Source organism: Aulostomus chinensis, chromosome 14 (assembly GCF_037954235.1).
Source record: "Aulostomus chinensis isolate RoL2024-O1b breed Wild chromosome 14, RoL_Achi_v1.0, whole genome shotgun sequence".
NCBI classification, from domain to species: Eukaryota; Metazoa; Chordata; class Actinopteri; order Syngnathiformes; family Aulostomidae; genus Aulostomus; species Aulostomus chinensis.
In genome coordinates, this window is record NC_141333.1 from 6,475,916 (window position 1) to 6,493,866 (window position 17,951).

Consider the following 17,951-nt stretch of genomic DNA (forward strand, 5'->3'; position numbering starts at 1 on the left):
TCTCTGGACAATAACCAAGGGTCAAGGAAGCTTGTGCACACAGGCTCCAATATAAACCACACACTTAACGTTTGTGAGGCCTCATGTTTGCTACAACTCAGTTGGTTTTTGGTAATGATATTAGTTGAACCGAAGTTGATTATCAACTGTTTTGAAGAATTATCTCATAGTACGGCACAGGCCTGGAGCCAAATCTAGTTTTACGACAGTAATTATTTTAGTTTAGGCTGCTCACGTGTTGAATATACCAAACAAACTCAGAGGACACGAGAGCAAGCTGTTCCAGGAGTCGCTCAACTATGGATGTCATGCGCAGTCTGCTGGGCACTGTATGGAATGGGAGCTTGGAGGCAACACGGACTGCGCTAGCTTATCTAGCCTTGAGAATTTGAGCACAAAAAGTCAGAAGGATACAAGTAATTAGTTGCATCAACTACTGTTCTTCTGTGCAGACGATTTTTCTTTAATACAATATCTCTGTAATGTCTTGACGGAATTTCTCAAAACATGCACTCACATACTGTATACATATATATATATACATATATAAATATATATGTATATATATATATACATAATTTATATAGATAGAGATATATAGATATATGTGTGTGTGTTTCTTAAGCAACCACCTGTCTGTTAAACAGCTTTTTTTTAAGTATTAAACATCCATCAATTTTCCAGACCACTTATCTGTTAAGGGTCGCAGGGGTATTAAACATGTTAAAAATATAATTCATATACAGTGCATGAGATGAAGTCTCCCAGAGCAGAGCTACACATTTTCTAGAGACTCATTTTTCACATTAAGCCTCATTCATAAAGTAATCTTTTGCAAAAAAAAAAAAAAAAAGTTTCTACATTCTCCAGGACTTTCTTAGCCCTAAATGTAGTCTTACAGACAGAAGGCAAGCCTGGCAGTTATTTGTAATGCCAGTTATATGTATTGTGTACCTTGTTTAGCATTAGCCTCTTCACAAAATGGAGGTCAAGGAGTTGCAAATAGCCATCAGGCTTGACTATGTGTCTGTGAGACTAAATTGGGGGCTTAAAAAATCTGAGAGTCTGTAAAAGCACATTTGTGCATAAGAACCTGTCATTGATGTGTCCAAATATGCCCCAAAAAGCATAAAGCATGAATTCACATCATCAAGACTAAAGATCTTGTGTCTTGACAGCATTCCAGGTTTCTTTACAGTGTTCCCTTTTCGAGTATCTTTCCTGTTTTTGGTGATAAAAACATCCTTTTCCCATGGCTGATGATAAAACTGTACATTTGTGATTAAGCTACAATAACAGCAACTAGCACAACATAAATCACTGACAGGGCTACAATGATAAGCTAAACCATGCAGATGCAGAGATGAAGTTGTAGATACGGCATAAGAAACACATTCACCACTGAAATGAACTAACAAGAGACAAGCTCATATTCCAGAACTGATGAATTAGGAGCCCTGCCTGGGTTGTCTCTTTATTATTCATTGTTAATTGTTTGCTGTGGATAGAGAGCTCTCTTAGTTTCAACCTCTTTCTATTCAGTTGACATTCCTGATGGGGAAAATCCAGAATTCCTAATGGAGCGCAAAACATTACATATGCAGGGAGAAATTTTGGATGGCTTACAGCCCCCCCCCTGTAAGAATCTGAACTGACAACTCTAATGCCAAAGAGCATAAAAAAGAAATGACATATGCTGCAAAACTTGAAATGTATGTAACTTCCTCAATATTATCCTTGACTGGCTTGCTTTGTTTCAAATGTGTGTCCAAACCATGTACACAGATGAATGACCCAGCAAAGGAATTCCTGCTGCAGCTCAATGAAATGGCTTATGCAGGGCAAATTTAATATGTGATTTTGCCCAGACAATGCTGGGGTTTGAGCCGATCTGCTATACCCTGGAGCTGGGTGATGAAGAAGAGCAACACAGAAGAGAATGGGGCCTTTGTGAACTTCCGAAAAGTTTGAAGGCCCCTTGCAGGATGCAGCAAAACCTGACCCAGGAGAACACATCCCTTTGGGGGGAAATAAGTAGAGTAAGCATTACATAAGTGCCACAACTACTTAAGAAACAGAAGAAATTAAAGATTGCATCGTTTAGAATGTGCCATTATTCCTCCCTTATTAGAAATTCATTAAGTATGGCAAAGAGTAAAATATGATGGACCTCAGTGAGAAAGAAGTATGAGATAGGGTGCAGCTCGTACGTATTCATGGCTTTACATCTGTATGCTCATGCATATCATCATTATTATTTCATGCCTACGATATTATAATTTGCAGTGGGATATAGAACTGAAGGTCATTTTTCATTTCTGCTGTGGCAGCAGAATGAAGTGAAAGACGCTGCCTCTGCTGCTCAGAGCTTTGACCAAGTAAAAAGAGGTTTCGTGATCCTAAGACGAGCACAAACAGAATCGCATTGAAGTGTTGTCTGCTTAGTAAGTTTTGAATCACTCTACTTAACAACATAGCAAGACAAACTCAGCGATGGTGATGTGGTGGCAATGGTCGCAACAGCATCATCAGATGAGCATCAAATCACAACGTCCCTGTTTTGCCATCTTTGTCTCTTCCTTTATCGTCCCTTGGATCTTTATGGCTGTCCGATGCTCCCAAAAAGAAAGGCAAAAGAAGAATTGCCGTCATCAACATGAAGAATTTTGTATGGTTTGCATCCCCTTCGTAGGCACCCACAATACATCATCAAGCCACCCTGGGGCGAACTGCTCAATGCTAATGCTGAGACAGAATAACCACAAGATTCTCTGATTACATTTTAGCACATTAAGCTCTTTTGTAAACATTTGATAGCATTCAAAGGAGGCGTAAGTCCTCTCCAAATGACATTAGCTCTGCTAACACGAGTCATCTGACAGGAATACCTCTAATTTCTAGTATAGATTGTTTTCATGCCGAATTCTAACATGATAATTGAATTTGCTGTTTTGAGCAGCTTTCTCAAGTCAAGTCACATGGCCTGATTAGCCACTTAGCTTCCCCTTGGTTCTTGTGACATTAAAGGCCAAGAAGAACTAACTCGCCCAAAAATTATTAACCACAACACTTTGATGATTTAGTAACATGCTTAAAGTATACAATTGGCTTGTTTCTCTGTGGCCCTGAGGCCATGAGTTGGGGGGGGGGGGGGGGGGAGAGAAAAATCAAGCCCAGATGTTCCAGTTTGAAAAGACTGCCCCTGAGTTCACTTAATGACTTTCATTATTTATATAATCTGGAAATGTTCCTGACTATGGTAGGTTTTCATCGGCCAATGGTTGATACTGATACTCTCTGTTAGCTTTCCAGTCATTTGCTGGTAAAAGTATGTTTGTGAACATGCCGGAGGCTTTCAGATACCAGTATCACTAACAAAAACTAGTTCACTGATTGTAAATTAAGAGAACTGATAAAAAGCAGCAAACACAACACTGAAAGATGTTTGAGATGTTACAAAAACGACACACACACACACACACACTCTGAACCCACAGTGTTGAGGAAATCAGTCAGGTTATCAGATATTAATAGTTTTAAAAAGAGCATCCACACTAAATAAGCCACTGCCCACAGAACCGTGCGTGTGTGTGTGTGTGTGTACACTATGCCAATGTTGAGTTGACCAAATGACCAGCAGAAAGATATTCAATGTGAGTCCGCTGCCAGGTGTCATTACACATCTCCTTCCCGCTGAGAACAGCAGTCACATGTGCAACCATCTGTTTCCAGGACAGCCAACCAAGTCCCCTGAATCGTCAGTTTTACCATTTGCACATGATTTTGTCACCATAACTGAGGAGTTTTTTGTATTTGTGTGCCATATCTGAATGAATTAAACATATCTGTAGCACAGCCCATGATAAATGTGATCAGTGTGTCTGCAATAAGCTTGTCCTTTGCAAAAAGAACATAACAAGTCGAGCCTATACAGATGTGCATTTAGTCTAATACATTCTGAGATATAAAAAGGCCTGAGATTACCATTTGAACTTATCAGTGCACAATAGCTGGTACATTTTGACACTGATTTATATGCAACAAGCAGATGGATTTTATTTTAGCACATAACACTCTGAGCATTGTGGTCACTTTGTAACATATTCCAAACAACCGCCCCCGTCCCTTCTCATACCCAATCTGAGTCATCCTGAATTAGGCATCCGAGCAACAAGCCTCCCACCCTGCAACCCCTCAGTCTCCTCTGTATGCTTACGACCTGCATGGTGGAGTCTTGAGTGTGATTTCCAATGTGCGGCAATGCTGCGTTGAACCCCTCAGTCAAATCTTCCTGCGGCAAAGTGGTAGAGCCCAACGCCTCTGGAGCCACTCATTATTACATGCGAGGGGGGACTTGTGATCTTTTTAATTATTCTGCACTTCATTTCTATCCCACCATTCAAAACGCAACATGAGAATTGATTGCCTAAAAGATCCATCTTTATAATCTCCCCCAGACCCATAAATTATCCAACTTTGGGGCAGGGTGGACGAGGCATGCAGGCACAAGCAGATCTCTTTCACAGCAGAGCACATCTACTGCAGTGTGACGGGGAGCAAAACTGAATGGGGCTGCTCTTTTCTCGCCGGCTGAAAAGGGAGGGAAAAAAGTACACTTGTTATCTTGTGAACCCTCAAACATGTAAGATTGGAATCTCTTGAATGTCAGCGACAGAAATGGAATTAACAAGAGATCTTTTTATTGTCACAGAGGGTCATTAGGCTGCCAATCGGGGTAATTATGGAAATGATCTCCCCAGCTCTTTGGAATGTTTTCCTGCTTCCATAAGGACTTGAAAGTGTTCAATCAGCCTCTCTCGTGGGAAAGTTCAGCCATAACTGCAAGTGTACCAGCAAAATCAAATTAAGCAAAGACATTTCATTAGTATTTATGGCCCCAAGGCATTTGTAAAAGTATGGAGCAGTGGGGTAATGTGGGACTGTGGAGGGGAGAATTATTGCTTAATGACAAAGGCCATACCTAGAAGACATACACATGGATAATGAATAGGAGGCATTGATTCCATCTTTAAAGAGGATTCTTGAGGGAATGTAAAATATTAATGCTTGTGTGCCTGACTTTGGACTTCCAGTGCACGTGTAAAGGTGCTAACTTTATTTGGATGTTAAACTTCATTATTTAAATGTTTCCTCTCGTAGTTGCAGGTAATATCTGCAAAATATATCAATTAATTCAACGTTCACGAAGAGAATGTTTGATGCAGGTGCAAACGAATCAGCCAACTGGTATTTTAGTTGTGATGTTTACTGAAAATGCTGGAAAAACCTGTCATTCGTGAATTATGTGATAGGAAATATGCATTTTCTTCCCCCTCCCTGTGCAAATCTACCCTCGTTGTCTTCCAGAGAGAGAATGTAATGAAGTCAGAGAGCTATGTGCAGTAAATTGTAACACCTGATTTGAATCACTGGGTCTATTCAGTCCACTTAACCTCAGAGTAATTGACAATTTAAAGGTGCAATCCTTAATTTCAAGAGACAGCACAACGGTTTTGATTAGCTTGTGGGATGTGCACTTCCCCACTGGAATAACAGACAAGGACACATTTTATAAAGCAAATAAGAAATGGAGTGCAACGTGAAGGAAGGAAAGAAGGTGAATTGAAAGTTGCCTTTTCTGAATATTATAGATTATGGGTCTTTATGCCTCACTGAGAAGTATAGGCTTTCCTCTCACTGCACAAACACGTTTTTAAACATAAACAGACATTTCAGGCAGCCATAGAACCAAATCACTCCTTATTCTTTACCTTCTTCTTGAATTTCTATAACTGGGTTCGAAAAGAGGTAAAGTGTCTCCGTGAGGAAGTTGACAGATTATGTGAGGGACTATTATTATGGGCAGAGCAGGCGGCATGTAGGAGGTAATTTACTGTGATGTTGCATATATGTATGCATCAATAGGCAAGAAGATATTGAGTTCAGGGGTCGCAATGAATGAGAGCTCCTGTTCATGTAAGAAAAGCTGCCTCAGATGCAAACATTAAGACTGGTGCATGAAGGAAGCCGAACAACATGACAAGTCAGGGCTCTAAATATTGGACTCCAATTTAGGGATGTAGAGTTGAGTGTTTGCTTTTTGAACACAAATTATTCAGATAGTCTGCAATTCCCATCTCTGTAAAAAGAATCATAAAAATGGCTTATTTTGTATTCAGTTTCTGTTATTTCTTCCAAGAATACCTGTTTGAGCTAAATGTTTTTGCTGACACAAAATATTTAAAATGTGATTAATTTTAAGCTTCTGGTTAATTCTGTTTAATTATTATTGATTTTTACTTAATAAACACCAAGATTCATTTAAATTTTAATACTAGTAGTAATAATAGCACATTGTTTTGCATGGTTTTATGCAGACAATGATTCCAGGCAAAGCCCCGGACGCGTGTGTTTTGACACCGATCTAAGTGCCCGCTGGAAGGCCAATTTGCAGCGTTTACAGCCTGAATCGCTGCACAACACGCTGATGCACTGATGTGCAGCCTTATCTGAATGACAAAAAGCCTACAAACTGGGTGACATTGCAGGTACTTAACAAGTACACATTGGCATGGTAATCCGGCTGCATTTAGCTGGAGGTGTCACTTTCCCACCAGCAACCGCGAGATTCATGCAACCTCCCGAGGCTCCCCATGGACGGGCGGCCGGAGAGCGGAGAGGTGGACGGGCCGAGGGGACGCGAGAGACGGTGTGTTTTCAGGAGAACTGGACTAAAGAATATCCTGTCCAACAAAACTGATGAATCAATGGATGAATATAGCTGCGTTTAAGAAAAACCAGACGGGCATTAATTCATGCAGTTCTATTGGGAAAGGAGAATAACAGCAGCTAATTGCAGAAGAAAAGGAATATTTACAATGATTGGTTTTGCTGAACGGCAAATATTTTGTTAAATAATCTGTGAATTTTAATAAGTGGCTGAAGATACAAAGAAAAAGAAAAAAGTTTCTTAATTTGTTATCCAGGTGCTGTAAAAACTACGAGTTTTTGCGTCTCAATGATGTAGTGCATGTATGAACAATTATAATTTGCATTATTAATTGTCTCGTTCGATTTTCTAACCCCTGCATTCGATCCTTTGTTTAACCTCGCAACAACAAATTCACCAGATTATACGTGTGAGCATGACATTAATATTTTTCTTCAACTCCGAAATGGAGGAATTTTAATCCAGCTAATTGGCCCAAAGAGAGCTATTGGGTGGTCGTTCAACCCCTGAAATCGGAAAACAGGCCCCAGAAGGCCCGCGGACCTCAGCTTCATAAACGAGCATGAATGAAAAGCATTATTGGCTCCTGACAGACAGGCTTTTGAGTCTCTGTCCACCAAAGTAATAATGGAATCGTTCAATAAGAGTTACCTGCGACACCTATTGGAGGGAGAAATAAACAAGATACAACTGTTCAACCAATGTGTGTGTGTGTGTGTGTGTGTGTGTGTGTTTCCCGTTTTAGAACGTAGTGTTATTGTAGTAGTTGCTCACACGTGGAACATGACAAAGTGTAAACTAGAGGTGAGTTAAAACATGAGATGCGTCATCCTGCATCACCTGCTGAGTTGAGCTGAGTATCTAAACACGCGCACACACACACACACACACACGCGCACGCACATGCGCGCGTACACACACACACACACACGCGCGCGGATCTGTGTCTTCTAATCCGGGCCCTTTCGTGCTTTGTTTTGACGCAGAGATCCGGCTGTGGCGGCTGATCTTGCGGGAGGGAGGAGGGTTAAAAATGAGCTCCATCATTTTGTTTGACAGACTCGCAGGTTGATAGAGTGAGAAGGGAGGAAAATGGGGATTTCCAAAAAAGAAAAAAAAAAGAAAAAAGGGAGGACTCACATCCTCTCTGGGCTCAGCAGCCTTCAGGTGTCGAGCGGGAAAGATCCAGGAAATATTATGAGATGATATTTTCATTATCGAGGCGAATTCAAACCATATTTTCTGTCGCAGGGTTTTCGAAGAAAGTGTGACTTCTTTATAATATCGTATCTTTTATCAGTCTGACAAGTTAAAGATTTGGCAACTGATGTCTTCAAACTGCTGTTATTAATTCTGGTCAAATATTTATCAGATCTTTCGTTTAACTATCTGCTGCCCTCAACTGCTCCATCGCCTCATGACTGAAATTAATCGCTCAGGATTTGATTTCGTTGCAAAAAAAAAAAAGAAAAAAAAAGTGCTTATTTGAGATTTGACTTATTTCAGAGGGAAGGGAGGGGGCTTTTTTTTAAAGTTCACACCAGGCTGTATTGTCAGGTTTAATCCTTGCAAAACAAAGCAAATCGAATACCTTTGAATAAATTGAGAGTAAACGATGATCGAGTGGATTTACAAAGCGAATCTTCTCTTGACATTTATTCTTCCTATTAGGATAAATAAACATTTAATTATCCTATTAGGATGAATAAATGTCAAGAGAAGATGCGCTTTGTGACGTATCTCTCCTTTGCATCTGTGGTCTTCCCTGACACCCCCCCCCCCCATTTTTTCTAATTTCCAAATTACATTCGATCACTATTTCATAATTAAGATGTGATGCGTGTTACCATAAGGAAGGCAAGTCAGGTGGGATCAACCAGAGAGAGTCAAATTCATTATTTTACACTTGAGACATGCAGGTAAATCATCTCAACCTTTAGTGACGTAAGAGACACAGTTTAGCTTCTATGATGGCACACACATTGATTTCGATATTCTCTAGTTTAATAATGGAAAGGATTCAGGTCTCTATAGCACCCACCCCTGCTGAAGTGAGACTCTGCAGGTGACCCTGACCTCTGACCTCGTGGGAGAGAGAGAGAGAGGGAGGGAGAGAGAGAGAGAGAGAGGGGGGGGGGCGTAATGTGGTATAAGTGAAGAAAAATCAGAACTCAACAGAGCATCGCGTTATTATGATCACAATTATTTGTTGGGTGACCTTGCTGGTAGTTGGATCTCATGTGCCCCCCCACCCTCCCTTCCCTCCACCTGCGCTGCTGCTGCTGCTGCTCTTCCTCTCCGTCCCCCCTGAATGGTGTCAAACCGGAGCAAGTTGGGCTTATTACACTAAAAGGTTTTGTCGCGCTAAGCCGTGCATGTGTGCTTAAAACGCACATTTCATTAACAAACTGCGGAGGTATAAAAGCGGATTTATGAGGCTTCAAAAGATCACAGGAAGGACGGGTTCGAAACCCCCTCTCGGCGCTGTTGCAGGCAGGTTATATGAGCAGTTACACCGCCTTTCACACAACACTGCAACTCTGGGGTTTTCTTTTATTTATTTATTTTTTGTTCAGGCTGCACCTGTCTTCACATCGAGGAGAGAGAGAGAGAGAGAGAGAGAGAGAGAGAGAGACAGGGGGGGTTAAGGGGAAAATAGGAAGGAAGAGCTGATTAAGTGATTTTTTATTGATAGCCTAAAGAACAGGTGAAAAAATGAACTTGTATATTGATACTAATATTGACTTGATATAGTAAAACATCATTAGCATCGCCTATTACTTAGTATCAGTTCAATGGGGGGGGGGGGGGGGGGGGTCCTGTCCCGGATGTTTGAGGGACTAAATCATGAGGTTGAATCAGTCTGGATTATATGCAATATTTATATATGTGTGTGTATATATATATATACACACACACACACACACACACACACACACACACACACACACACACACACCGGCGGCCTGCAGGATATAGACTCCTGTCTCATCTGCTAAGTAGTCCGTATTGACGGACCTTCAGCTCACGCAGGTCACCGAGAGATTAAGCAGCCAGGTCTGACCGGAAGCCACGTTCCCCTCCTCTGACCCGCGCGAGCGTTATTAATGATTGCGTTTGATTCATCCCTCCTTTCATCCCGAGAACAGAGGAGGCGAGGAGCGGAGGCAGCGGGGAGGCAATTAAAGGATCGCGTCTATTCCCTGAAATCAGAACGTCCACAAATAACGGCGGAAGCTTCAGATTTGAAAATCGAATAATTTGCTTTTCGTTCGGGTAAATTTTGGCACGTCAGTTAGTTAATTTATTTCAATTAGACTGAATTGCAATTCATATTTTTATTGTTATTATTATCGTCATTGCTAATTTTTTTATCAGACTTGCAAAAATTGAATTTATATATTGGAATCCTGAAGAGAAATGTGCAGAGAAACACTCTGCTTTAATTTTTTGATGTGATATTAATGTAATGATAATAATCTTTTAATTGATCTTAAAAAAAGCTTCCTCCCTAATTAACTAAGCCATGTTGGTTATAGATATTTTCATGAACCTGCTAAGGGACCTTTAACATATTTATGTAAGAAAACAATAGAAAGTTTTAATTATGAAAGTTGTATTTTAGTTAAATTCTTTCTTTTTTGAGAATTAAATGCACATTTCTATGAATTTAACATGATTTATGCTAGTCGCTTAGCTGACCAATATATATCCGTTCTTTCACCAGCCTTTCTCCCTCTCTCTCCCTCTCTCTGTCACGCAGGAAACCCTCCCGTGTTGGACCCGACATCCCCTCAGTCCCAGTCGAGCCTCGCCGCTTCATGCTTCTGAATAAATGGTCTCTTTGCATTCACCCGCTGCCGCATTTCCTACTGTTTTCAAATGTAAAAAACATGCAATGATTGGGGTCGTTAGCACCTCTTCCCAACTCGTAATGAAATTCTTTATTCTCTTCATTCATTGTCGCCGGTGCTGCTGCTGCTGCTGCTTCTCAATATTCTTCCCACCTTCGGCTAAACCTGCGGGAATAAATAGACTCAAATTCATGCTTTGCATTCGCGTCCTGGATTTACACGGCGGGGTTGTTAAAGATGGAAATATCAAGGCATGCATATAAATACATTGTTAAAATAAAATAAAATATATTTTAAAAAATTAAAATTACAATATTAATCATCTTCCATAAAGCATTAGAAAAGGAGCGAGCACGTACCTGTTACAAAAACAAAACATCATGCACAAATTTAGGAAGAAAAAATAACTTGAAGGATTCCATCAATTTAGCTCGTCGGTCGTTTTCAGTCAGCAGCTTTTCAACACAGTTTGCACGAGCAAAGTTAACTGTTTGAATTGTTTTACGCATCAGCCACGTTAATGCGCATCAGATCTTTCAATCATGCAGGCCAATTTTCCTCTCCCCCCTCCTCCTCCTCCTCCTCCCCCCCTGCTCCCCCCTTCCTCTCCTCCTGCTCCTCCTTCTGCCACCGTTAAATGGTCTATGACGGACGAACACAGAAATCAGCGGAAAGCAGCATTGCTGATGTCCCATTGTTGACAAATCCATGAAACAACTCCAGTTTGCATGGTTTAACAGAGAGGAGAGAGGAGAGAGAGAGGAGGAGGAGGAGGGAGGGAGGGAGAGAGAGAGAGGAGAGGGGGCGTCTGTCGTCACCGAACCACGTGTCCTGCACTGATAGTATATCTTATACTGGGGAAAAGTAATCTATCAGACAGTCCTTTTAAAAGCTCCGACCTTTAAAAGCATGTGTCATCTCGACTTGCTTCTCCGAATATCACTCCGATAGGAAATACACGCGCCGGGAGGAGGGGGGGGGGGACGCCGTAGCGCAGAAGTTGCTCCCCAAACAACTTTCAGGCAAGACGCGCCGCTTTTACACAGGCCTGCTCGCTCACCGAGAGGAGAAATACTGGTAGAAGTTTGTCTGACTGGGTTCGATTGACTTGCTCGACGTTAAACCGCATTTAGATTTTGGGGAGACGTCCGATCTTCCTGACAGGGGAGGCGAGAAGAAGTCAGCAAGTCACGCGGCGAGTGCGCTCTGGCCGCGCCAGTCTGATCCACCCATCACATCTCGGTTGTTTTAGAGGTTTTTAGATCAAGTGTTTTAGTAGCCGTGAGATGACCCTGTCTGGAGGCAGCGAAAGAGCCAGCGACATGTCGGGCCAAACTGTGCTCACAGCGGAGGACGTGGATATCGACGTGGTCGGCGAGGGAGACGATGAGTGCATGGAGAGGGTGGACAGCGACTGCGACAGCCCGGGAGGAGGCATCCTGCACGACCTCAGGGGAGACGCGGGCGACGAGGAGGTGGAAGACGAGATCGAGGTGGAGAAGGAGGAGATGAGATCCGGTGGAGGGAGCCCGTGCTGCGAGAGCTCCGGGGAGGGAGAGACCGGCACCGGTAAGGGAGAGGGTCACGACCAGGGCGCCGCGCCTGGAGGCACGATGCAGAAGCCCAAAAGTAGCCTGGTGAAGCCGCCTTACTCCTACATCGCCCTCATCACCATGGCTATCCTCCAGAGCCCGCAGAAAAAACTCACCCTCAGCGGGATCTGCGAGTTCATCAGCAACCGCTTCCCGTATTACAGGGAGAAGTTCCCGGCTTGGCAAAACTCTATTCGCCACAACTTGTCTCTGAATGACTGCTTTGTGAAAATCCCCCGGGAACCTGGCAACCCCGGTAAGGGCAACTACTGGACTCTGGACCCTGCTTCCGAGGACATGTTCGACAATGGCAGCTTCCTCAGGAGAAGGAAAAGGTTCAAGCGGGTTCAGCCGGACGTGCTCAGGGACCAGACTGCTCTCATGATGCAAAGTTTCGGGGCTTACAGCCTCGGGGGCCCCTATGGGCGTCACTACGGTATCCATCCAGCTGCATATTCCCATCCGGCGGCGTTGCAGTACCCGTACATCCCCCCTGTAGGACCCATGCTGCCCCCGGGCGTCCCTCTCCTACCCTCGGCGGAGCTGAACAGAAAAGCGTTCAACTCCCAGCTCAGCCCGAGCCTTCAACTGCAGCTCAACAGCCTGAGTACGGCGTCCATGATCAAGTCAGAGCCGTCCAACAGGCCCTCCTTCAGTATAGAGAACATCATCGGGGTGTCCAGCGCCTCCTCGTCCACACCGGGCGCCGCTCAGGCTTTCCTGCGGCCTCCGGTGACAGTTCAGTCGGCCCTACTGAGCGCGCAGTCCCTCTCTCTGACCCGGACATCAGCCGCTATCGCTCCCATCCTCAGTGTACCTTCTAATATTATTTCTGGACACGTTTTACCCTCAGCGACGGCCGCGGCGGTGTCCAAGTGGCCTTCACAGTGACTTGAAGGAAAGAAAAAAATAAACTCCTATTTTTATATTGAGACATTAACACGGTAGGGGGGGGGGGGCAGCACAAATCAATAGGCAGCACTGGACTCATGTAAAGACTGTTGAGACGCAGAGAAAAAAGAAAAAGGAAATATTTCTGTACAGGTAATATTTGTAAATATTTGTAAAAAAAAAACAAAAAAAAACTCCAGAATGATTTTACCTGTATGACTTTTACCTGTCTTTGTTTTGCTTTTGTTCCTGTTCGAGATCTGTGATAATTATTTTACATTTTCTTTTTTGTATTGGAGGCTCAAGTGGACACAATTTTTTTGGCTTCCTTTTTTCATACAATATTAAAAAAAAAGCTCTGAAAAATAGTCTGTTTATAATTTAAAAAAGATCAAATATATGTAATTCTATGTAGCTATATTGTGTTGTAAACTGAATTTATTTGTAAATAAATTTAAGAAAGAATTCAAATCCATTCTCATTATTAACACTTAAATCGGCGAGGCAATCGTTGAGATAAAAAGGCAATAATTGTACATAATTACACGCAAAATAATTATAATAAATTCAGCGGTGAGGTGATTTAATTTCGCCGTGTGGACATTATAAAATTACCATTATAATCATATCAAACAAGAAAATTGATCTTAAATATTATGTGCTTATATTGACGAAGCAATTATTGAAGTCTAGATCCTGTATTTTAAAAATCTCGTTCTGACAATTTAAGACATTTGCAAAGCACCACAGAGAAAATTGAATTATAACTATTTTGCAAAAGTCAGTTAACCGTTTTGGAACTTTCACTTGTGACTGCTTGTAGATTTTTTTTTTTAATTGCCTTTTCCCCCCAATTTATTCAGAATTGTTGATTCTTGTCGTTAGAAAACTCAGGTGAGTCCAAAAAAAAAAAAAAAATTGCCACATTCTGAAACTCTCCAGATACACACAGAGCTTCCGCAACTGATGATCTGCGCAATGTTTGCACAGGTTTTGTTTTGGTTTTCAGGCTGAGATAAATCTGGCATGGCAGAATATTTCTGAATATTCAACAAACCGCTGGGAGAAATAAATAAACGTTAAAACAAGGCTTGATGAAACTTTTTTTTTAACAAAAGGATATTTAGAATATTTTTTTTTAGAATAATACTGATCCCAGACTGGAGGTCAGACACCTTTTAATTTAGCATTACATCACCGCGCGGATCGTTTAACAGGATATTCTGCGGCTTGGCTTCTAGAGAGGTAACAGTTTCGCAGTTGTGTCTGGCTAATCACTTTTGCACAAACAGCAAATGGTGATCGTGTGTGTGTGTGTGTGTGTGTGTGTGTGTGTGTTTGTGTGTGTGCGTGTGTGTGTGTGTGTGCGTGTGTGTGTGTGTGTCTGTTGGGGGGGGGGGGTTTATAGGCGCTATATTTATCTGATCCCCATGGGAAAGAGAAAGGAGCCTCTCGTTCACTGTCAGACACCGAAGAAGGTGCTGATGATGCAAAAGCCGTCCTCAATGTCACCCTGGCATTTCTACTGATATTATTATTATTATTATTATTATTATTATTATTATTATTATTATTGTTACAACACTGGAGTTTTAAGAGAGGGGTTCATTCTGTGCTGAATGCAGGGGATGTGTGGACGTGTGTCGGGGTTGTGGAGGAGTCATCCTGGGGTCAGTTTCAGGGCAGAGTATAGCGACACATTTTAACCGTTTTCAAATGCTCCTCTTTTTTTGGGGGGGGGGGGGGGATACACGAAAAAGGAAAAAAATGATTTACTGGAAAGTAAAACTTGCACCTTATATTTTGGAGTTGACCTTTTCTTTTTTGGGGGGTTCTTTTTTGGAAGGAAGCCATTTTCTGATATATTTTCCCCTCCAACGGCAGGCGAGGCTTGTGGTTCAGCCGCGTACTGAGACTAAAGCGCTCACATGCACGTCTGCTGGCTGCCGGGTGTCGGTGCCTGCGGTGAGGCTGCACACTCCGCGCTTCTCCAGCAGATGAATGTTTGCCGGATGTTGCACCGGTGACGCTGCACTTCAGGCCACTAGGGGACGTCACTGACTCCTCTGGCTCTTCATTAGTGGATCAAAATTAAATATTTAGGAAGACATCACAGCATTTAATGAGGTGGGGGATAAATATTTATGCATCAAGATAAGCTTATTTATTTTATGTTATTTGAGGCCGATACAGAATCTGGATCAATATTCTCTTTCTTTCTTTCGCAACCGGATCAGTAAAGATTAATTACCCTCGACGTAATAATTGATTTGATTGATAAAGTTCGATTATCAGCGATGAGTAAACAGGAGTCTTCTTCTATGATATTCATAAATACCACAGCACCACACAGCACAGACAAATGGAGTCAGACAGATTTCAACAGATTGACATTTATGTTTTTGGAGCACTGAAATTATTGATGGTTCCTATTAAAGCTTGACCTGATGGAGAAAATACAGATTTCCATCCTAAGCTCACAGAAACACTAGATTGTTAAAATGGCTATAAAACCCCAAATGTAAGATGAATGATAAAGACATTAAAGAACCCAATTATATCATAATGTCCTCCAAAAAGACCCGTTTAAAACCGATGCAGTTCGTTCAAATTCATACCGCCGCCAAATTATTTCAATATTGGCTTATCGAAAACGATTTTTTTTTTTTGGTGGTATTTCTTGTTAATCTGAAACCAAAAATACACTTTGCTGACGGGGTGAATGCGCTCACTAGAGGAGCAAAGAGTCGCACTTGCCCTCTGTAATGAGCTGCGCAGCTGCACAGGCACAGGTGGAGGAAAGCCTGGACGGAGGTTCCCACAGCTCCAGCAGCCTGTCTATATTAGTCTACCCGAGCTGTCTGCTATATGATTAAAATAAATCAGTGCCAGAAAGACAGCAAGAAAGCAAGATAGAAAGACAAGAAGAAAAAAGGGGGAAAAAAATCATTGTTTATTGTCCTCAGCATGTAAATTAAAAATGTTAACTAATTAATTATTATTAAAGTTGATTATTTAAAAAATTAAAAAAAAACGATTTCTTAAATTTTAATGTTTGTGGCCATGTTAGTTTCTTATGAAAATACAAGTGATTCTGGGTGGTTTTTAGGAGAAAGCCAACATAAATCGGTGGTCTTAATTTGCTGAGGTGGTCCACAAGTCTCCTCAAGATGTTTCTGCATTCACCCGCTAGATTTGTTATCCTGGAGATATGGTATCTGAGCATTATTTTTGAGATTTTATATCTCTGTTAGGAGAAAAAACTGACCTGTGGTGGACCCAAATGCAGGCGCCAGCAGCTGAACAGAGTTGAAATGTATTTTAACAAACCAGAACTACAATATAACGAGACCAGAAGCTGAATACAACTCTGACGTTGCACAACTAATCGGGCAGAGACTGCCTAAACAGAGGATGTGAAAAAGGCTGACACAAGGAACTTGAGGGCAGACAGGGGCCGAGACTGGGCAGGTGTAGGGGGGCAAGCAAGGCGAGACTACAGGAAAACAAGAGGGACACACAGAGCAGGAAGACACCCAAAATATAAGAGACAAAAACAAAAACCAAACCCTGGACTTGATTCCAGCTCTTGAACTGTCCAGACAGGACACTATTAAAGCTATGGTGCGAAATATTTGTCGCCATCTTGTGGGAGTGACAGTTATTACAAACAGCTGCTGACACATGCTTTCATTATCGGCCGAGTTGTTGCCTACTTCATTGTTACAACTGTAAAACAGTGATTACATTGTTTTAAGCATTAGGCATCACATGAAATTCTTATTTCACAATCAGAATTTGATCATTTTGGTCTGATAACATTTCGAAAGCTGTACAATTAAATTATTTATCCATTTTCAAGTTAGCAAGGGGCTAACAAAAGTAGCCAGCTCGGCCATCATTACAGCAGGTGTGCGCATCCTGCCAGCAGTGCATGAATGTCACCATGTACACAAACTCCAAACACCATGAAATGCAGCAGGATTCACCAATGTAGGGATGTTCACTCCTATGAAAACATGTTGCACTAAAGTGTACAAGTTGAACTGCCAAAGCTCTCTCAGCAAAGTTTACTGAAGTGTAGAAAATCAACTAAAATGGTGTGAAGGTCACGCTTGTGGTTAAATGGCAATCACGGAACAGCGGTGTTTCGGTCAGGCTGGAGACTTCACGTCTTCGTCATCCACTGTCTCCTTATTTCTTGTCATGTTACAGTTATTTTAAATTTTATTTGGGATTTTTTTTCCAGTTAACAGATGTGTTTGCTCAAACAGATTGCAGCTACTGCTATATAACTATGCAGAAAATTAAAAAAAAAAAAGAAGAAGCTTAAAACGCACAACAAGATCAAAACTACAGAAGTCCACTTCGACTGACACTTTGAGGTGTTTACCAACAGCTAGTAGTTTACTGTATCAATGCAATCAATATAGCAGTATTGGGGTTTTTGTACACCAATATGTTATGTGTTTTGCACAATTATTTGTGTGTAATTTAAGCCATGTGTTGCTGTGATTATCAGTAAACAGTGAATGTAACACACATTACAGGTGGCATCAATAATGACTGTAAACATGGCTCTTTGGGAAGGGACATGAGGACTCTACATGGAAGATAAAGTTATTTAAACATACATCTCCTGGATTTTTCTTCAAAAACACTTGTCTTTCTTTCTTCCAGCCCAACTATTGCATCACTAGTTGTGCTGTGGTGTTCACTGCCATTAGCAGGATACTTGTCTCCACGTTGCAATGGCAAAACAAAAACACATAGAGAGACGTTCTCTTATTCCGTTTCCGAATGTAATCGCACGTGATTTTTTTTATATAAAAAAAGAGACAAAATTGTGATGTTCAAGCTAACTGTAAAACGTGACTAAATGGC

The 17,951-nt window shown here is 41.7% G+C and overlaps 2 protein-coding genes across 2 annotated transcripts in view; one reads left to right on the forward strand and one right to left on the reverse strand.

Moving 5' to 3' along the window:
• Positions 1 to 10,645: 10,645 nt before the first annotated feature.
• Positions 10,646 to 17,951, reverse strand: part of itgb3bp (integrin subunit beta 3 binding protein) — a 38,538-nt gene continuing 31,232 nt past the window's right edge. Inside the window, exon 8 of the mRNA XM_086225354.1 lies at positions 10,646 to 10,749. Within this exon, the coding sequence (XP_086081480.1) occupies positions 10,688 to 10,749 (62 nt within the window). The 3' untranslated portion in view covers positions 10,646 to 10,687. The remainder of the gene's footprint in view (positions 10,750 to 17,951) is intronic.
• On the forward strand, positions 11,479 to 13,386 carry foxd3 (forkhead box D3). The gene has a single exon (XM_086223959.1). It carries the CDS (start codon positions 11,871 to 11,873, stop codon positions 13,065 to 13,067), a length of 1,197 nt encoding a protein of 398 aa, XP_086080085.1. The 5' UTR covers positions 11,479 to 11,870; the 3' UTR covers positions 13,068 to 13,386.

Bases quoted from the DNA above. Each gene is read 5' to 3' on its own strand.
- foxd3 (XM_086223959.1), top strand. From the start codon at position 11,871: ATGACCCTGTCTGGAGGCAGCGAAAGAGCCAGCGACATGTCGGGCCAA.